General features: G+C 44.2%; 1 protein-coding gene across 6 annotated transcripts in view; it reads right to left on the reverse strand.

Moving 5' to 3' along the window:
• Positions 1-22,416, reverse strand: part of GABRA5 (gamma-aminobutyric acid type A receptor subunit alpha5) — a 92,364-nt gene that overhangs the window by 67,084 nt on the left and 2,864 nt on the right. For all 6 annotated transcript variants that reach the window (XM_086365400.1, XM_086365399.1, XM_086365402.1 and 3 more), the window contains 3 exons: positions 9,379-9,500; positions 8,520-8,587; positions 8,207-8,427 (listed from right to left, as the gene is read on the reverse strand). In XM_086365400.1, the coding sequence (XP_086221526.1) occupies positions 8,207-8,427; positions 8,520-8,587; positions 9,379-9,500 (411 nt within the window). The remainder of the gene's footprint in view (positions 1-8,206; positions 8,428-8,519; positions 8,588-9,378; positions 9,501-22,416) is intronic.

The following is a 22,416-nucleotide window of genomic DNA, read 5'->3' on the forward strand; positions in this document are numbered from 1 at the left end:
AAAAGATATGGTAATTATGTGATACAACAGGTGTTACTAACATGGTGGTGGTCATCGTGTTGCAACACATAAGGCATCAAGTCAACACACTGTATGGCTTGACCTTACACAGCATTATATGTCAATTATTCTGTTAAAACTAGAAAAAATATATATTTGTCTATATAAAAATACAGTTATAAAAATATTGTACCATAAATGCTTTAACTTTTTCAAAGCTATTCTAAAATTTTACTTAAGTCCGAGGATTCTCGGCATCCTCTGTCATCCCTTCTTTGTATGTGTTATAGCAGAAAGTTGGCTAATGCTGGCCACAGTGCTGTGTGCAACTATCAGGGCCAATGGAAAAATACGACCCCTGGGAAACATTTCAGCTCTGTTGGACTAGGCTGGGTTTCCACCTGAACTTTCTGTGATGATATGAATGGCCTATATTTGTGCTGTCTGATACTGAAGCCCTACTTCACACTAGCTACTGACCACTTAAAATATGGCCAGTATGATGTAGAAGCTGAATTTTCCATTTTATTTAACCTTAAAATTAACAACAAGATGCAGTGGCTACTATATGAGAAAGTACAATTACAGGAAAAACAAAACCCAAAACTCATGATCCCACACCCCTTGGGAAATATTTTCAGCAGTGAGGACTCGGTGTCTTCATTCTTCTCCATAAACATCAGACACAGAAACCCTCAGGGCATTATCCACATAACTAAAAGACCTCTCTGATTTATGTGATACGCAAGGTACTTGTCTGACATTTATGAAGTGAAAAGTGGCAGTGTTAGTCACTCGGTTGTGTCTGACTCTGTGACCCCATGGACTGTAGCCCGCCAGGCTCCTCTGTCCATGGGATTCTCCAGGTAAGAATACCAGAGTGGGTTGCCATTTCCTTCTCCAGGGGATGTTCTCGACCCAGGGATCCAACCCTGGTCTCCTGCATTGCAGGCGAATTCTTCGCCATCTGACAGATTATGCGTGAGATGAGATTATGCACAGGTTACGTCTGAGATGAGACCACCAATTACAGCGTCCTAGAAGGACCCTTCATGTTTCCCCAGGTGAGGAGACAGAAGCACTTCTTCAGGAGCCCTTCAGCTCTAGAGTCAGCACCCTGGTGTCCCAGTGGCATGGCAGGAGGTACAGGCCAGCTGTGTGCCAGCGAGGGAGTGGTGCTAGGACAGGCTTCCTGGCTGTGAGAAACCTCAGGCCAGTCGCAGACTCACCACCTGCATCTCACAGCAACACTGCTCAGAGATGCAGCACTTTACTCTCCCTGAATGAGCTTCAGGGCGACCAGAGCTTCCCTCTTGTGTCTCACATAAGGCACTCCTGAGCCCATTCCCCCTAAATGCAAGTGCATAGGGCGCCACCTGGTGGAGACTTTTCATGCAGGTCGGCGGAACAGCATGCATACCCTACTGCTGCGTGCTTCTCAGACACGGTGTTAAAGTAGGTATAGGTGGGTGAGTTGGGCATTTGAACTCTATTGATGGGCTAATTCCTGTGTGTTCATTTTCATCTGCTTCATTTGCCTCATCTATGAACAGGGATAATGATGGTACCAAGCTGTTAGGGTGATTTGAGGATTAGATGAATTTATATTTCTAAAGTATTTGGCACATAAAAAAGGCTACATACTTTTTTTGAAAAGCTATTAGCAGCCCAGGTCAAGAGGTGTTCTCCACTCAACATTACTTAGGGCCTGGGCCCTACCTTTGTGAGGCTGGTAATGGGGTCTAGGACCAAGTCACCAGCCAGCAGCTGCCTGGGACTTGCAGCCCACCGCCTCCCACCCACTGCCTTCAAAGAGAGGCCATAAAGATTCCTCAAGACTGTGGGAGCTGTGGCCTGAACTTAAGGTCCCTGCCTGGACAGGGAAGCCCGAGACTCCAGCCCATAAGAGCACAGTGGAAGGAGCCTAGAAGGGAGTGCCTGACAGCCTTTGTTGGTTCAGAACCTAAGAAGACAAAAACGTGCTGGAGTTGTCCATCTGCAAAGGATGACGTAATCCAATCTAATGGTCTAAAAATTGACACTAACTGCAGTGAATTGACCCAGGATAATCACGTTCCAGTCACGTTTTCAAACCAAGTAGCCAAGAAACCTGTAGTAAGACGGCCTCATGTAGCCCCAAAGTACAATTTGTTAGCCACACATAAACTTGAATCCGTATAAAACTGGCAGACACCCAAGCACTGAGCATGTCTGTGGAAATTTTCTAGGTCTCCCTTCCAAATCTGTCAAACTAAGGCCTGAGCCGTGATGTAGGCGAGATTAAGGAAGGTGTTTTGTTCACCATGGCTTGTGTGTGTGTGTCAGTCACTCAGTCGTGTCTGACTCTTTGTGACCCCATGGACTGCAGCCCACCAGGCTCCTCTGTCTATGGGATTCTCCAGGCAAGAATACTGAGTGGGTTGCCATTTCCTTCTCCAGTCATTATGGTTTACTCTTCACAAACATAAACTCCTCTTGAGGGCCAGGAGCCAGGCCTCTAGAGTCCACGGACTGTAAGAAATCACAGAGAATCATGCATGATTAAGATATAGGCCCTTCCCCAAAGATGCTCCGAAGTTCAACAGGGATGTCAGATGCAGGTGGTAAACACTTCAGGCAAGATTACTCAGGGGCTGTGAGCGGGGGACTCTGAGATAAGCCGGGGCCAGTGAGCTGGAGAGCAGGCGGCTGTGGGGGGTCATCTGGGGAAGTCTGGGGCCCAGTGCTAGGGGAAAACAAGGGAAGTTGAAGGTGCACACTGACAGGAAGGCGGGGGCGGGAGTGGAGCTGTGCAGCCAGGTGCCCAGGCCCTCACTCGGGAGGAAAGGTCATCTTTGCTCAATTCAGTTCACAAGCTGCTCTGTGGGATGCATTTCCCAAAGGGAAAGAAGAAGGCTGGTGTGAGTATAAGTCTCAGACTCACTGGGACACATGCACTTTTCTGTCGCTGATCGCATCCCATGGAGCACCAAGGGGTGCTGCTTTGTTTTCAGTTCCACAGGGAAAATGTCAGCAAGGAAGTAACAGGGACCACCCCTCCTGCCCTGTTGGAGGGAGTGAGTAACGTGGAAACATGTACTGAAAGGCTTATCTTTTGACCAATACCTGGAATTTATGCAATGGATAGAATTATGTGCTTGCAGCAAGGAGATCCAACCAGTCCACCCTAAAGGAGATCAGTCCTGGGTGTTCATTGGAAGGACTGATGTTGAAGCTGGAACTCCAATACTTTGGCCACCTGATGCGAAGAGCTCACTCATTGGAAAAGACCCTGGTGCTGGGAAAGACTGAGGGCAGGAGGAGAAGGAGACGACAGAGGATGAGATGGTTGGATGGCATCACCGACTCCACGGACATGGGTTTGGGTGGACTCCGGGAGCTGGTGATGGACATGGAGGCCTGGTGTGCTGCGGTTCATGGAGTTGCAAAGAGTCGGACATGACTGAGCGACTGAACTGAACTGATTACAGTGTTTATCATAAAGTAAAAAAAATTAAAATGACATGCATTTCTTTAGAGACTATATAATGACACGATACCGACCTGATGGATGTAATGGATCACAAACTTGAGAACAATGTTTAATGAGGGGAAAAGGTGCTCAATATACTTTATCATAAAGCTATTTACAAAACAATTTTCAAAGAATGAGACCACTCAAAATCTATAGGAGAGTATGTGTGGAGACATGCAGATATACACACGTGTATGCAGGTGTGCTCACACATGTGGACACGTATATGCGATACAGACCAAACCGTTAACATTGATTTTCTTTGGTCTCGGTGTCATAAGTGTATTCCATATTTGGTGATTTGCCTTGTTTTACAAATATTTAAATAATACATTGATTCTAATCATTAAAATAAATGTTAGCTTAAAAATTTCAAGATCTGGCCAATATATCTACTGGTGTCATGAAGGACACTGGTTTACATGTAGGGATGTAGACACTCTTAAACACATACCAGTGCTTAGTTACAAACTTCTAGTTATATATGTATGATCTCCTTCAAATATATTACCCACAAATCAAACATATGTAACGTGTATATAATCTCATTCAAGTAAGTTCAGTTCAGTTCAGTTCGGTCGCTCAGTCGTGTCCGACTCTTTGCGACCCCATGAATCACAGCACGCCAGGCCTCCCTGTCCATCACCAACTCCAGGAGTTCACTCAGACTCACGTCCATCGAGTCAGTGATGCCATCCAGCCATCTCATCCTCTGTCGTCCCCTTCTCCTCCTGCCCCCAATCCCTCCCAGCAACAGGGTCTTTTCCAGTGAGTCAACTCTTCACATGAGGTGGCCAAAGTACTGGAGTTTCAGCTTTACCATCATACTAAATGGTCGCTGCCAATCACTATGCAAAAATGTGACTGCGTTGCCTCCCAGTGGCCATTCAAGGAACAGCTGTACATATGATGATGTTCTCAAACTGACATTCTCAGAGCCTGCAGGTACACTGTACTGAAAGAAAGAAATAAACAATAACAAACAATGGTTCTAAGAGATTAAAGTAAAACGGCCAAGTGTTCATGACCACTAAATGATCAAGTCAAGATCTGAACTTAAGTGAGGCTAACTCCAAAATCCATGCTCCTTTCTCTTTCTATAGCTCCAATCCAAAGCAGTGATGTCTACTAATAATGAAAATCCAAACAGGGTGTAAACAATCATAAAAATATGCCTTTCTCAAAATAAAAATAGCACAGGGAAATACATAGTGTGCCAGAGTGGCTGCAGAGTGATTCTGGTCTTCTCAGGGCTCTTTTCCTAGTGCAGGGCATTCTGTGACCACGAAGGCAGTCACCGGCACTCTCAGACACCTGCCCATGGGCGTGGACGCAGTGATCCTAGGTCCAGCAGCAGCCAGGTTCTCTGACACCATGTGATACTACCAGAGCCCGCTTCCTTGTCAGTGCTTTCTTGCTTGTTGCAGTTTCCTACACCACAGACTAGAGAGACTGGCTTTTCCGTCAGGGACCCAAAGACCAGGAAACTAAGCCCTGTGTGGTCCTCACAAGTCTGCACCTTCAGAAGGCACGCAGGAAACAGAGATGAGAGCTGGTCACTATCTCCCCGCTTACCTGTTATAAAGAAAATGTGTCATGAGGTTTGGCACATGCCCTCCTGTGGTCATGTCCGAGCTTGCAGGGGAGTGAAATAACTCTCTTCTACTCAATGGTGACCTAAAGTTCCACCCAGGGAAAAACCCCAGGCAATTAGTGAGGCCGGCCAGAAGGGCAGTGATTCAGTCCTTGGGTGGACAGAAGTCGTGCTCTGGATTCTGTGCCTCTTCAACCCAGGGAAACTGCTAAGCTGAGGGTCCCCTTGACGATGCCGGGCCACTGGCCTGGCGTCCACAGTACACCTCTGGGTATGGCTCTGTAAAACTTATATCTTTTATTTGCTACAAGGTCATCCTGAAGGAAACTGCAGAGCGTCTTAAGGGTCCTCTCTTTGATGGTCTAACAGGAAATGTCTATGGCTCTCTTTGGACTTACCTTTTTATCATTAGATCCTATAAACAGATTATGCATAGGTGGTAGAAAGTTCTCCGGAACTGAAATTGTAGATCAGCTCTAGGCAAGCACCAAAGGCTTTTTAGAAGACATTTTGGGAGCAAATGACATCAATAGCTTATGTTCCCTTAGCTTCTTTGGAATCACCTAAGGAATTTCATCCATCTGAATTGTGTGTGTCTTTTAATACCTAATATTACCTTAAATGATTTCTGGAGCATGGTGGGGATGTTATATAAATGAATCCCTCCCATGTACAATAATCACTATAGAGTTACTTTTCAGAAGTTGGTAACAGTACTTCTCAAATATTTCTCAATATGTATCTCAGGTTAAAAGTGTAGGATGTGAACCCTAATTTCTTCTTCATGTTCATGTTTCATCTTTTTTATTAGATCCAAAGTCTGAATAAAAATTTTTAAATACAATTTTAGTTGAAAAAATGTGCAGAATTTTTATATTTTTCCCAGTGTTTGGTATCATAAGTAACACGAGAGTAGAAACCTTTGTGCATAAAGCTTAGTCCTTACTCCTAGTTATTTCCTGAAGATGGACATTACATAGAAATTACTGGGTCAAAGTATATCACTGCTTTTATAAGACTTGGTGGGAGTGACCAAAGTGCTAGACAGAAAGGCTGTACTTCTAAAGGCCCAGTGACGGGGTGAGGCCTGGATGGGGCTCTGTGCCCTGTCCAGTTAATTATGATTGCCATCTCACCATCTCTGCTAAATCTGTAGACTAAAATGCTATCAAATTATAGCTATAGATCCATCATACTAGAATTCCTAATGCTTTCAAGTGTAGATAGTTCTACTTTCCATATGTTGTATAAGACTGAAAAAGAAAACTGGTTATCAACTTTGCAACTCATTAGCAGCAGGCTTCCTCTGCATAAATAAGGATAAATCACTGCTAAGTTGCTCTGGTTCTCACCACTTCCTTCTGGGCATGACACTTTCCTAAAGGTAAGAAGGCCATTACGTGTCTAATAATGCTGGATCCCTCCGATTTCCAAATGCGGTGGGTTAAACAAGGAAATTGCTCATACCAGAACCCAAATTCCTGCTGCCACCACCCCCTTCATAGCTGTGACCTTGGGCTGATTACCAAACATTTCTAGCCTCTGCCTATTTGTTGGTTGGTGGAAATGCTGTCCCCTGGCTGGGAGGTCTGAAGCACTGTGTGTATTGGGGACATTTTTGGTATACAGACACTTGGTAAAAGGACCCTCTGCTGCCTCCTCCCCTTCTGGACAAGAGGCTTCTCTCACACCCTGTCCATGCAACTGTGCCCAAGACGAAGGCATCCCATCGTCTTAGGTGATGGACCGAACTGACCCCTGCAGGACGGGAGCCAAGTGTGAATCAAGGATAAGAATCTATGCAGACTGGGGTATGTCTAACCTAGGGACAGAACACAGATGCACGGCAGGCCCACTCAGGGCCCCCTCTGGGGGGAACCCCAGCACCGGCCAGAATGCGGGACTCGTCTCCACACTACTCCCTGCTCATAGGCTGAGCACAGTGCTCTGTCTCACTGCCCAGCCTTCCTTCCCACAGCACGACGACCGAGGACTGAACATCAGCCCTCGAGATATTCCCTCGCCTTCCTTCCCACGGCACGACAACCGAGGACTAAACGTCAGCCCTCGAGATATTCCCCAGCCTTCCATCCCACAGTATGACGACCGAGGACTGAACATCAGTCCTCGAGATATTCCTCAGCTTTCCACATGCTTTCTGCATGGGGAAGGCATTGATGTGATGCTCACAACTCCTATCTCCATCTTCGGGTGAAACACCTTCCAGATCAATGTAGGGAAAAAGGAAGAGTAAAGACTGGAACAAAACACCAAGGTGTGTGTGCAGATCACTGATCAGAATTCTTATTGGGCTGGTATAAGAAAAATCATGGTCAGTTGTCAACCAGGTTTGGGACACAATAGGCCAAAGAGTTCCTCAGAATTACGTTAGGACATGCAGTCTTTGAAGATGACTGTATTCACATTATTTTCCACTACAATTATCCTGTTAAATATAAAGTTTATTGTGAATAATTATAACTAAGAAAATATCTATAACAGCTACCTAAATGAATGTACCTTTTTAAAAACTTGGCTTTTGTGCTTTTTTCTTTACTTTTCTCTTTTTCATTAATTTAAAAATATCTTCTAAAGTCTACTTAGACCCACCATGGAAGCTGAAAAGCTATAAAGGAGTCTTTCTCACTGGTCAATGTATTGATTTACTCAGATGCAATGAATAATTCAGAATTTTCAAAAAAATGACTAATGATCATTTTAAATGACAAATGCTAAAATTTAACCTCAGTGCTGGAAATGTTATCAAATCACACAACAAATAGACTTTTAAAACTTCAAAATACTGCACAATCTTAATAAAAAAAAGGGGTCTCCTTACTTTTAAAATAAAATCTCTGTTAAAGTTTCCCTAACTTACATTACCACGCATCTAAAGATGCCCTTGATCTTGAATCAAATAAGCAAGTATAGATAAATACTATGAACTCATAGTAGCCCAAAGAAATAATCTACATGGACATCAGTATGGGCAAGTCAGAAAGTAAAAAGCACCCATCTCTCTCTCTCTCTCTCTCTCTCACACACACGCCCTCAGACTAGCCAGCTTCGGCACGGCAGCGCCCGCCGGCGGCACTCACCGCATGGTGTACAGCAGCGTGCCGTCGTCCTCCAGACGCAGCAGCTTGTTGGGCGTGGTCATGTTGTGGGCGATGGACTTCTTCCCATTGTGGAAGAACGTGTCTGGAGTCCAGATTTTGCTGGCGAGGAGATTGTTGAGCGGAAGGCGCTGCATGGGCCCTTTAAACCGAAGCCTTTCGTCTTTCCAGCTTTGTCGGAAAAATACGTCGATGGTATATTCCTAGTACAAAGGGAGGCAAGGCTCGTTAGGGCAGCCCTGGGCCGGTGTGTCACGGCTTACAGTGGTCCCGGCGGGGCCGCAAGCGCACTCACCATCTCCGTGTCGGACACGGGGCCGAAGCTGGTGACGTAGATGTCTGTTCTCACCTGAGTGATACGCTCTGAAACACAGACACAGGTTCCTCGCCAGGGCCTCAGCTCACAGTTCAGAGGGACATAACTCAGGGCACAGTAAAATGGGGTCAGGGAGCCTACGTGGACTGTTCTTGTCAAAGAGGTAGAGAGGGTCAACCCATGGTTTCAGCAAATGCCCCTGATAAAAAATGCCAATAATGAAGAAGAACTAAACATTTTCCTCTGGGAATGGATTTGCTAGGGGGTCCCTCCTCACTCAATGGAGCAGGTTCAAATATACACGCCCCGCACACACCTGAAACGCACGGGATTCCCAGCACAAAGTCAAGCCAGCTGTACCCTGAAAGCATATTTTACTATTCATTTAGTTTCATCAGCTTTTTAGGGTCAAAGTAAAAACTAATTACAGCTCTAGTAAAAAATTAAACCTGTAATATGCAATGTGTAAAGAAGACTTGCACTAAATAGTGGATTTCTGAAAAGGACTTGCAGAGACAGGAGGGTAAGAGGTTGATGATAAAGTATTTCCTAACATAGGGTAACTTCAGCTTCAGTATCACCTAAGAAGTGGTTTCTCCTCAAGTGGACCAGAATGGATGTTACCATTATCTGGGGAGAACAGGAGTTTTCACTTCCCCTGGCCTCTTGCATCTGGAAAATGACAACATGCAGCAGCCTTGGCAACACCACCAAGTCAAACTCCTAGCAGGGAAGCCCTTTGAGGAGTTGTTTGAATCACAGCAAACGTAAGCTTGAGACTGGGTTTAAGCAGAAATGTGCCTTGGGCCCAAGGGCCTCAGCCAGGGCCCACACCCACCTCCGAGCCCGGGCCTCAGTCTGTTGTCGTAACCGTCCAGCAGCCCATCCAGGATCCTGGTGAATATCGTGATGTTGTCATCGGTCTCAGCTTTTACAGAGCTGGTTGGCATTTGTGAAAAGCTTTATTAACAGAGAAACAAAAGAAAGAGTTCAGACTTTCTTGTTTCTTACAATTTTTTCTCAAAATAGAGAAACAGGGAATGATATGTTGACTTGTCTTGGAGGCAGGACATCTAAGAATGATCTCCTGTACTATCCAGGCTGTTTTGCTTACATGATCCTTATTCTTGAAATTTAAACAGACTTAATTCTTAAATAGCCCAGTCTGAGAATGCTGGCTCTGGGCTGGTCACCCATCAAAGCAAACTCCATCCCTCCCAGACTCTGGAGAACTATTTGTGTTGATAGAGTAGCCATTTTTAAGACATATTAGTCACTGCACAGGGACTGGCAGAGCCTCACCCACTTGTGGGGCATTTCAGCAGTTTGGTTCAAATACAGAGAAACTGAGCCTTCATTTTGTTAGTTACTTCACTGCAACGGGCTCTGCGGTACCAGGGGACATTAGAGCTTCTATCTAATTTGAAAGTAAGATTGGTGTGCCCACATTTTCCTGCATTCTTGACTGGGAGCACTCGTGCTGTGAGCATTATGCCAGGACAGATCGCTGGTGAGGGATGGCGGTGGACTTCCGCACCGTCAGCTCTGCTGGCACGCTCCTCTCAGTCAGAGCACAGGCCGGCCCAGCAGGAGTTGTGAAGCCCAGGCTGAAAACCTCGACTTTACGTGATGTGGCCCCAGAGCAGAGACTCAGGGAGCACAGTGTTCTGTGACCAACGTGTCAACCTACAATAAAATGCTGAGAAGAGCAGGTGGGACCTTGCAGGAGGTTCACAGGAAGAACGGTCTAATTTGTACAATTCAGCAACAAACTTACTCAGGCCTCAAAAGTCTATGTCAAAAAAAAGTGTATGCCAGCGGAGCAGGTGGAAATGAGAATCGGCCCTGAGCAGATACGGGAAAAGCTAAAGAAGTTATCAGCAGGGAAAGAAAGCCACAGTCCAGAAGATGATTGACACATGGGTTCCACCTCAAATGTCCATCCATTGCTACCTGTTCAGATGTGCAAATAGCAAAATGCATGTTATTACCAAGAACTTGACCTGCATCTGGCTCGGCTTCAAAGGGAACTCATCCTGCTGAGAGCCGGCTGTGGCTCCATGAAGTCAGCACCCGTGGTACTTGGGATGAGAACACGGGGCTCCTGGGGCCCCTCTGAAGTGTCACGGTGGGCCCCACTCTGCTCAGAGTAGCTGGAGTGAAAGCTGAACCTCGCCATCAGCAGGCGGTTCTCGGGGCAGCACAGATGTGTGCCTGCCCCACCCGCTTCTCGAAAATCGGTCATTTCCACCGACGGCAGCTAACAGATCAATCCTCTAATGGCCTAAAGTGTCTCCTTTTTGAATGAACGACTATAATGTTCTTTGGATCTAATTTTCTCATCACCATTAAAATGCATATAGTTGAAGCTCAAACAACCTAAAATTCAGTCCCGTTAAAGACTGAATTATGTACCTTTGGAGTCCACAGACACATTTTTTTTTTTCTTCTTTACTCTGTGACTTAGTATTTTAAAATACTGAATTCCCTTTTCTCTGACATCCATTTTAGTTTCACACAGGAAGACAAAGCACTCAGCCTTGGAAACCTAATGTCAGGATGAAGGGCCTTAATACTGTCCTCCAAATTTATGAAAGAAAGTCTGTGCATGGGCCCAGCTGAGCAACAACAGAGCAACTATTGCTCAAACTAAGTCTGGCCTCAATGTCCACTTCACGTGAAGCTCTCAATGATAACCACTTTGGTTACTCAATTCTAGGTTTTGTCCAAGTGTCCAATTTTTGGAAGGTCCCGGTTGGCTCTTTAACAGAAGAGAGATGAGAGCATGCAAACTGGCAAAGAAAAGCTATCACCTGTATGTGAAACCTAAAAAAGCCAACTCGTAGAGACAGAGAGTAACCAGGGGCTGGGGTGATGGAATTTGGGAGCTGTTAAGGTTACAAACCTGCAACTAGAACAAAAATAATTTGGGGGAATCTAATGCACAACGAAGTAATTCTAGTTAATAATACTATGTTATAAACTCCAAAGTTAATAAGAGGCTAGATCTTGTTTCCATCACAAAAAGGAAATGACTTAATAATTACATGACATGACAGAGGTGTCAGCTAATGCTAAGGTGGTAATCACATTGCAGTATATAAATGTATCAAGTCAACATGGTACATACCTCAAATTTACACAAAGTTACATATCAATTCTATCAACAAAAAATATAAAAGTCACAATCAAAAAAAAGAAAAGAAAAAGCATACCTTAATGTTTCAAGTACATTTTAAAAACTATTACATTATCTGTTGTGAAAATACTCTTAAACTATAATTGCTCTGAATAGCCTTGACTGTCAGGAGATAGAGATCATGGAGATGTCCACAGACCACTTAGTCCTATCATGTCTCCAGAAGCGCTGCCTCCTAGACACCCTTGCAGGAATTTCAGCATTTGTCCTCTTTTGCTACAACTGTTTCTTACATTTATCTGTGGACTTAAAAAAAAAAATAGATGCCCTGCTGCGGATTTGCCATGATTTCTTCTCTGTATTTACTGAAGGTAGGCCCTAGGACGTCGCAAACAGTTTCTTTAGAAGTCCTTAAAAATGCCTGTCACGGCAGGCAGGAGTAGAGGGTCCTCTCATGAACAACTGGAAAGTCCTCTTCAGGAAACTATTCCTTTGTAACTGGTGGTTACAAAACGCACTCTCTTCACAGCTATGGAGAGGAAGGCCTTCCCATATGACCGAAAGCAAACAGTGTGCCAGCACACAGGAGACTCTCAGCGTGGCCTGGTGAACTTTCTCACGCACATCAAGTTGTATAATTTTTACAGACTGCTTCTAACATACAGAGTGACTTCAGCTTGCTTTGTTCCATTTGGGCTAGGAAAACAAAACGACACACAATATGGGGCTGTGCCTTCAGTGAGCAGTTCCATGCAGTGAGCAAATCCACAAGGCCTCCAGGTGGAAACACAAGACCCCCCCAGCCCTCCGGGGTACAGGGAGCAGGCTTCAGCTTGCATCTTTACGGTTCTGAGTAAAACCAAAGAGCTCTGCCGGCCCTCAGGGCAGCTGTGAGTGCATGGCCACTTCTAAGACAAGCTGAAAGCTCTGTTCTTGCAGGAAGCAGATTCTGTGAACTAAGACTAGAGCCATTATTTTTGAGAACAATTTTATATAAAGTAGAAATCCTTGAAAAATTTGGTAATTTTCCCTTCAGTATCAGGATTAATAAACTAGGTTGTCTGAAAATTTGAACCATTTTCTTAAAGTTAGTGCATGTTTTCTACAAATAATGCCCGTGAAACAGCTGCAACATTTTCATATTACTGATGTTCCAGAAAAGGGACAATAAAGGAAATATACATCCAACCACTCATGTTAAAACATCCTCATGTTTTACATCTTCTATACAAAAGGCACAAGGACTCGATCCCTAAGCTTGAACGCTGAGCCCCATGTTCCAGGCGGAGGAGGGAAGGTGATGGCTGGGACTTGGGCAGGGACCAAATGGGACCCGACGCTCAGGTGGTGGAAGGACTTCCTCACGCTCCGTGATTGGCCCCCGCCAGGCCTAAAGGTCTGGGTCTTTCAGGGACTTCTGATGAGGTGGAGTAGGGAACAGGCAGCCGTAAAATGTGGTCCACTAAAGGCTTTATTTCACACAGAGTTTTCAGAACAAAAAATATGCATGACTTTAGAAAGGCTCAACTCTAGTAATTGTGCAAATTTCCCACCTGTCCCTGTGGTCTTACTTCTGGTGTCTTCAGGGCATTTGAATCTGTGACTTTTGCATTAGCTTCTTCCGGATTTCTAGACCCTAGAGACTCGGCCTTAGGAGGAATGGGCACTGGTATTTTTTAAGGTCCCCAAGTGATCTTCATGTGAAGTCAGAGGGGAGAGGGACTGTCTTAAGACTAGAGAGCTAAGTCGGAAACAGGCTGCTCTGTGAACCAGCTGCCAGAGTGACTCCAAATGACCCCAGAGAGCACCTCTCTCATCACATCTTCACAGAGGTTCACTATCCCAGCAGCTCAGCTCAGCAAAGGCGTTGTGGGTGTTGACTGTGTGCCTGGCATTGTGGCGGGAACTGTGACAATGATAAAGGTGGCATCCCTAACCTTGGGATCTAAAAGAATGGGCCATGCTCCCAGAGGATTCCTGAAGAACATGATTGCTTCAGGAGTCTCATATGCAGGGCATCCTAGGACCCGAAAGTAGAGGGATCAAGCTTTGTATGAGGTCAGAAGAAAGGAAAGCAGACCTGAGCCTTCAAGCATGAAGATCAGGTCTCAAGCCAAAGGAAGCAGTCTGTGAGTAGCAGCACTAGGAAAAAAAATTGGTAGATTGGGATTGATATATATACACATTATTATATATAAAACAGATAACTAATAAGGACCTACTGCATAGCAAGGGAAATTCTATTCAATATTCTGTGATGACCTATATGAGAGAAGAATCTATAAAAGACTAGATATATGTATAACTGATTCACTTTGCTGTACAGCAGAAACACAACATTGTAAATCAACTATACTCAAATAAAAATTAAAAAAAAAAAAAGAAAAATATTGACATTTGCAGTGGGCATGTAAGAACCCTAGTGAGAAGAGCCCTGTGGGGGGTCAAATCACGGCATATTCATGTGACAAGCTCCACCTCCAGGATCTGGCCTGAAGGTGGTGGGAAAGCAAAGCACCTCAACAGGGGCATTGTCTTTCCTTGTGGCCCCAGGCACCTTGGGGATGATGGGCTTATCGGAGGCAAGACTGGAGGTGGAGAGGGCCAGTGTTCAGGCCAAGCAGGGCTGCAGAGGTGGGATGGACAAGCCATCAGCAGGGTTTCTGACGAGGAGGAATGGGAGCAAGGAATGACGGGAGGAATGGGGAGGGAGCAATCTGAAAGCAGCAAGACAAGGATCCCAAGAAAGCTTTCTCCAAAACCAGGTATCAAGGTGGGTGAAACCTGCAGTAGAATCCATGCATTACTCTGAAAGGGGAGAGTTGTATTAGGCGTCAAACCTAAGAGTCTTTTTGTTTCTGAGGAAACTTTACTCCAACGTAACTTTTCTATCAGTATGAATGCCTCTGCTGGTAATAATAACACTATGCAGTGGAGTCCATCTTTAAATGCGTTTCACTTTACCAAGTGATGCTTGATGATGCCTCCTTATTTCAGTATTTTAAATGGTTCACGTTGAACAGTTACGTCATCATTTCTGGGGAAGAAAAATCTTTTGAGTCTCGTACCACAAATGGTGCTATTGATGGCAATATGTGATGCATTTCTGGTGATCTCTGCTTATGCTGACAGTCATTTTCGATTTCCATAAAATGGTATAGATAATTGCATCTGCAGACCAGCTTTAATGTGAACTTACTTTGGGACTTGAACAGAATTGCTTTTAAGCAACAGCTTATCTGTCTTCTTGAACTGCATTTCTTTCTGCATTCTTTCTCCAGTATATTGTTACTTCTGAGAAAAGTATCTTCAGTTTATTCACTCATTACTTTAAGCTCATGAAATAAGTACCTCTAAATGGCAGTTTTGTGATGTTTTCCTCAAATTTCCATTACACACCACTTTAGTTAACTATATTAAAATAGGTAAAAATTTTAAAATACCATGGTGGATATAACCAGACATGAAAATAAAACTTGAGTTTCCAATTAAATTGTTTCCTCTTATGATGGAAAATATGGACTGATTGGCACGTGTGCTTTATGTGAATAAAGTTGTGTCCATAAAGCTTTATGCCAGAACTCTTAGGTGGCTTCCACGTCAAAAGTGCCCCTGGTCCTGCCCATCACCTCTCCAGACAGAGCTCAAGTCCACCCCACCCTTGCACACCACTCTTCAGGTAGATGCTCCACTCTTGTCCCCAAGACTGCAGCCTGGTTCAGAATCCTACAACCTGCAAGGTAGGACCCAGGTGCCTGCCTTACAGGCCACACCCCCGTCATCTGACCCCAGACTTCCGGAGACTCATCCCCTTCCTTTCCCCCAGCCACGCTGGATGCACCACAAATGTGGTTATAAAGCACATGAATCATCCCGGTGCTTATTACACGTGGGTCTCCCTCCCTCCCTAACCATTCCCATCAGTAATTACATCAGGTCTTTGAAAAGTCTCTCATTCACCCTATATTCCCTTTCAGGTATTGCTCCATCCTCAGCCTCTCGTCTGAAGAGGCCCTCTCACTGAAGATCTGTCTGCTCAAAGGTCTCTGCTGTCACTCTGCCCTGCTCTTGCCCCCACCTCACCCAGGATCCCAGTGAAATCCTCTGGGGCTGCTCCTCCCAGTGCCAAACCCGCTGGTCCAGTCTCAGCCCTCAGCTGAGCCCGTCCCCTTCTTACAGCACAGGACACAGTCTCTTCTTATCTTCCCCTGCCTCTTCTCCTTAAACCTGGCATTTCCCAGGGCTGTCTAGAGACACTCCTTCAGTCTAAACTCAATCTCTAATTGATCTCATTCAATCTAATGGCTTTAAATATCTCTCTCAAGTTCATGTCTCCAGTCCCAAACTCTCTCTCTCTCTGAGTCCAGACCTGTATGCCCAATGGCCTACCTGGCCGCTTGGATATCTAACAAAGCTCGCACAGGTCCAGAACTGTGCTGATAATTCTCAGCGGCCTCCTCCCCTGCTGTCTCTTCCAGCTCAACAACAGCCTATTGAACCCATCACCTTTTCAGGTGTTCATTCAAGTCCACGGCAGCCCATCAACAGATCCTGCTGGCCAAAACGCCCATCCCCTGGGGCACTACCTTTGCCTCCTTACTGCCTTTTCCTGGCACCTCCTTTACTAAGCCTCCCCACCCAGATTCTGAGTTTACTCTCCACTTACAGCCAGAGTCAGCCTTACTGACTGCAGGTCTCAGTGGGATCAGATTTCACTCTTCAACAGCCAACTGCTTGTCCCAATGCTACCCCGCATGGTCTACAGACGATCTGACTATCCCCCACCCATGCTGCCTCTCTGGCCCTGCCTCCCACCAACCTTCCCCATCCTCAAGCTGGCTTCTTCAGTCACCCTGCCTCTGCTGCTCCTCTCAACTGTCCAATCATCACCACCAAGACAGGCTCATTCTTCAGACATCTGCTTGAGTACATCTCCCAGCACACTCACTACCTCCTACTCTGAATTACTTCACAGCAATCCTTGTGACCCAACTGATAAGTACATGTTTACTTACTGCACCAGAAGGAGCCCTCCTGGAAGGCAGGCTTTGCTCTGCCCATCACAGGATCTCAGCACCTAGGACAGTGCCTGGCATGTAGGAAGGACTCAACAGACCCTGATGCAGCTGCAGGGTACCATCCTGCAGAATGCCCAAACCCCGATCCAGAACCTATAACTGTGAATGTGCGTCCTTACACAGAAGGGAGACTCTGCCAATGGGACTAAGCTTGTGGACTTTGCTGTGCCCAGCCCATGAGTCTAGCAAACCTTGGCGCTTCTTGGTCACAACACCCAGAAGGATAGTGCTAGCCTGGACTTAGCACTCCCTCCTTACCTGGCCATGTTTCAGCATTTAGCATACGTGCATTTATCCTTCACATCAACTCTGTGGCATAGGATCTGTTATTACTTTAACTTGGAGATTAGGAAGCTTGAGTTGCAGGCAGGCTTAGTAACTGCTGCCACAACAAACAACTTCACTTTCCTGTCAAAATGATACCTACATCCCTGAAGTAGGAACTAGATTGATTATAGAGTGATGGCCCAATTTCTTCCTGTGGTTAAAAGTGAAAATGAACTGCTCCTGGGTTTCATTTATTTTTAGGTTTGCCTTTTGATCTTGAGATAAATTGTTAAATAAATACAAATAAAACAGAATTTTCAATGAACTGCTAAAGTCTGTTTCGTTGTCTATCTTAATTTTCCTATAAGATGGTCCCCTCTCTATTACATCATATTTCATAGTATATATTTTGTATTTGATTTTATTCAGGCTATGAAATACTATCTTTAGAGCAGTGCTATTTGAGTTCTAGGTTAGAAGATTTCAATGTACAGATTTCCCCCCCTTCTATCCCTTTCCGTTGCAGCTTAAATATGCAGACATTCTGGAGAAGCTCCTGCATTGATGGTGCGAGCTCAGGCCCTGGAGATGGACCCTGACTTTCCTACTTTTCAATGATGAAACTTAGACATGTTTCTCTGTATTCTATCACCTTAACTCTCTTCACCTACAGAGAGAGGACTCTGTGAAAATTAAACAGTACATTTCTTTTGAAAATGCATTCTGGAAATGAAGAAGTACTCATGTAAGCACTTATAAGTATTGTTGCTGCCACTAGAATTCTACTTTTGATTCTAATATTTTCCTTTGAAATTTCACACCAATTAAAATACGCATGTTATGCAATTGTATCTTTGTTTTAAAAATCCAAAAACCTACATTCTCCTTCTCCCCTTGAACCAAGCCAGTTACTCCTCTTGGATCTGATGGCCAGAGAAAGGCTGGCTGGGTGGACTCTGGCTGGCTATCCGTCTAAGCTTTGCTTAGCAGTTTTAAGTTTTGAAGCAGGTAATTTGGAAGTATTTTGTTTTGGTGCCTTAAAAAAATGTTGGCATTACTCTGTAGTAGGGTCTTAGTCGGGCTTTCCTGGAATGCAGAAGACCCCAGTTCAATTCTGGGTCAAGAAGATCCACTGGAGAAGGGATAGACTACCCTTTCCAGTATTCTTGGGCTTCTCTGGTGGCTCAGATGGTAAAGAATCCACGTGCAATGCAGGACCCTTGGGTTTGACCGCTGGGTCGAAGGGAAGATCCCCTGGAGGAGGAAATGGCAACCCATCCCAATATTCTTGCTTAGAAAATCCCTATGGACAGAGGAGCCTGGTGGGTTACAGTCCATGCAGTCACAAAGAGTTGGACACAACGGAGTGACTAAGCACAGCACAGCACAGGGTCTTAGTCACCTGAAATGTTTACTATATGCAAGGTCTCTGGCTATCCCTGCAGCCTCCACATAAGTGCCTCCTCACCTGTGAGTGTCCTATCTGCTTCACAGCACTTCTCTGTGGTTTTATAATTGTCATGATGACCATCAGTCCTGGTCTTCTGAATCTGTGGTAACAAGCAGGAAGAACTTTCCATATGGGAATTTCCCTCTTGCCATTTAAAAAGACATCATGAGTACGTGAATGACTCAGAGAGAGTGCACTTTCTGCTCTAGTTAAGAGAACTGTCCTTGAGAACGTGTATGAACAGGCCCTCTTCATGAAACCAACAGTCCCGGTTAGCATGCTTGTGTAGACAGATAAAAAAGAACCTGATATGTTCCTTTTCTTAAGCTACTTCTACAAGAACCTGCCTATAATTGCCAATTACAGAGTACTGTTTTCCAAAGTCTATTTGAATTATAGCTCCCATGTGATAAAATTCTAATGCATTTTTTACTTTCCAATAGATAAACCTCTAAACAGTGTTTAACATTATTAAATGAATGGAATTAGATTTTACCATATTACGGAGTTGATAATCCTCAAATTTATCTTGCAATTATCACTGATCTAATCAAGTCTGAAAAGTATGATTTTTCAGATGATGATAAAGTAACTTCAGATTAAATTATGTTTTGACCCTACATTGATGCAAACATTGTTTCTGTGCTGGCATCTTTATACCACGTATGTGTGATTACTGGTTAAAATAACTATAATGCCTCAAATTATGCCATGCCTCTGAATGTGACATCACACAAGGCCGACAGTCAGATATGTCTCTGCTCAGTTATACACTTGACTCATGCTCTGTTATATAACTTAAAACTAACAGAAGAATTACAAAGGCTACTGAAAATGAGCTACTGGTGGCTCTGATCAAATTTAGAAAATAAAAGGGAGAAGACATGAGACTCATATTTTCAAAGCAATTTCGCTGTATCTTATATAATCACCAAATACATTTTACTTATCACATATAAATTTCCTGATTCCAGATCCACATGTTTTTCGCAAACAGTGTATGATTTTGTATTGCACAGAAGCACAGCGTCCTGCCTCTTTCCTCTGCTCTCTGACTGAGAGCAGTTTCCTATCCCTCTTTACCCTTCACCAGTTGTCTGATTTTCTTTATGCATTTACAGGTATCCACATCTCTTCTGTCCCACAATGTGCAAATTACGGCCTTTCATGCTTCCCTGTTCACCTTTCTTTAGAACAAAATCACATAAACTCTTTCTTTGGAAGAAGATAACAGAGCTTACCAAGCTCTTTTTTTCTGTAATCTCAGAACGGAAAATTCTCTCTACCCTGATGCAGAGAATTCCTTTCAAAATTATGCCCCCTTCCTCTATAGGTCAGTCTGACTAAGACCTTCCCTGCAAACCATGTGAAGTCAAGACGAGAACCCCAGGACTACCCGGCAGTAAACCCACCAGTAGCCTCTTTTTCTCTTGTCTCCCTGACTGTAAGCCAGGGCTAACGATGCTCAGCTCATAAGTGTCTTCTAAAACAGACATGGTAACAATAGGCACTTCATATTGCAATACATATTATTTTGTCAAGATTTTAAATCAAATAAGTGTTCTGAAACTCCCTTTGCAATTTGACAAAATTATTCTTAAGCTCATTTACAGTAATAACCAAGTGAGAGGAGCCTTGTATGAAAAGGCAATCGATAGGCCCTTGTGCCCCTAGACGTCAAGATGCCTTCTGCTGAAAACCATACCCTACTTGACTTCCCACTTTGCTACAGATCTTGGTCCCCAGAAGCAACTGGACGCATAAAACCAAGAGCTAAAAGCACTCAGGGAGGCTGACGTAAAAGTCCACTTACAGAAACATCTTCTAATAGAAATGAACTCAAATACTTAAAGCCATTGTAGGACAGATATGTTCACACATATGTAGGAAAACAACACAATCAGAAACAATGCAAACAGCCCTAATTAGGGATGTAGCCCATGACAAAGCATTTATGCACTGCAATACACTTGTCCATTTTACGTCATACATTTTAAGACTTTGTGATAACAAAGTATTGGTGTGAAGAAAGCACAAAAATTACAGAACTGAAAACACAGTATGATCCCAACTGTATAGAGCTAGGCATAGAAGCAAGAGGAAGAAACACACCAGAATGGGAAGGATGATTGTATCTGTGTGGTGGAATTAAGGATATCTTCCTTTTTCACATCCTATTCTGTGTCTCATTAATTTCTGCAGTTAGTAGGTATCATTTTAGGATGGACTATTAAACTTGTATCTGACAGGTTCAAAACTTCTCCAACAACTAACTGTAAAGGAGATTAAGGGGCATTCTACTACTTGTTCTGTATTAGCTTCTAGAAACTAAGAATTATCTCTCTATTTTGAAGATGACATCAGAAAGTCATCAAATTGAGTAAGAAATCAAGTACAGCTGCTTCTAATGGCCAAACTCCATATGCACATTTTTTCATACTTCAGACTTTTATCCACCAGGTACGCATAATACCTTCTTGACTATAGAATATGCAGATTCACAGAAATATATTTGACTAAAATCTTAGGAAAAAAATACATGTTTCCAATCCTAGCATATTTCTTACATCTGAAATATTGATAAATGTATGCAATATATCAGTAAGCAAACTACCTACCTAATGTATTAACTTGGAAATTTAAAATATTGTGTTTGATTTCACTTCTAAACACACTTCTCATGCAGGAGGGATGTATGCAGGATGTATGTGGGAACACTATGGTTAAATCCTAGAAGATTTAGCAGCAGGGAGAGCCCTTGGAAGGGAAGACATTCACTGAACAGATAAGGAAACCAAAGGCACAAATAGGGAAGTACCCATTCAAGACGAGCAGCAAGGTAAGAATAACAACCAACACTGTGTCCCAAGGGAACGCCCTGACTGGCTAGGAGGCTGTCCCACAGGCATGGGTAGCACGTACACTCTGTCCCCTTCACGGTGCTGAGGGCCAGACAAGTCTCTGATGGAGCTGGAACGCAGCCCCATGCCGTCATGTACCAGCCACACACCTGGGGGTGGTCACAGACCTCTCTCTCTCTGCTTTCTCGTCTGTACAGACTTGGGAAGTCAGAAGTACAGAAAATGACCTGAGAACAAAGAGAGAGGGTCATGGACTTTGGAGAGGCCTCCTTCCTGCCAACTCGTGGGGATGTATTGCAGAACCACTATGCCCCGCAGGTGCCTCCATGATTCACACAAGGGCAACCTTCACCACTGATTTTCACATAAGGGGTGTTTGGCAACTTTTGTCCTAAAATTTAACTTCTTAATTACACTCCACCAACTTTAAGTTGGGGTCTCCCTGCTGGCTCAGGGGTAAAGAGCCTGCCAAGACAGGAGACACAGGTTCAGTCCCTGGGTGGGGAAGATCCCCTGGAGAAGGAAATTGCAACCTACTCCAGTATTCTTGCCCAGAGGAGCCTCACCAGCTATCGTCCAAGGGGTTGCAAAGAGTCGGATATGACTTATCGACTAAACACACCACCAACTTCAAGTTACAATCCTTGTGATTAGCCAGAGCAATTTTGGGAAGAAGAGGACAGAGTCAGCACCTCATAAGAAGTTTGTCAGGAACTTGGGTTATCACTAGTTTGATGAAAAACTATTAGAATCAGTACACTGATACTAAAGGCCAAGATGAAAGAACTTAAAGGCACTGGTAACACCAAATGCCCTGGAGTCCTGCAGATCATCAGACACATGCAGTTTCTGGTATCTGCGTTTGCATTCCGATGGCCACAGTTCAAGGCCTTTGGCTCAAGTCAGGACCACTGCGAGTCCTTGTCAGTGCCACCTACAGTAGGCTTGGCTTTAAAGGCAAATTCCTTTACAGAATGGAACTAAGGACAACAATCCTTAGTTTGTCTGGAACTAAGGACGACAAAGAATGTTGCCCACTGCTTTGTCCAACAAGCAATAAATGTCCTTCATGCAGGTCAAC

This window comes from Bos grunniens, chromosome 21 (genome assembly GCF_055505025.1).
Source record: "Bos grunniens cultivar Pamir isolate PY7600 chromosome 21, Bosgru_T2T1.0, whole genome shotgun sequence".
In the NCBI taxonomy this organism is placed as follows: Eukaryota; Metazoa; Chordata; class Mammalia; order Artiodactyla; family Bovidae; genus Bos; species Bos grunniens.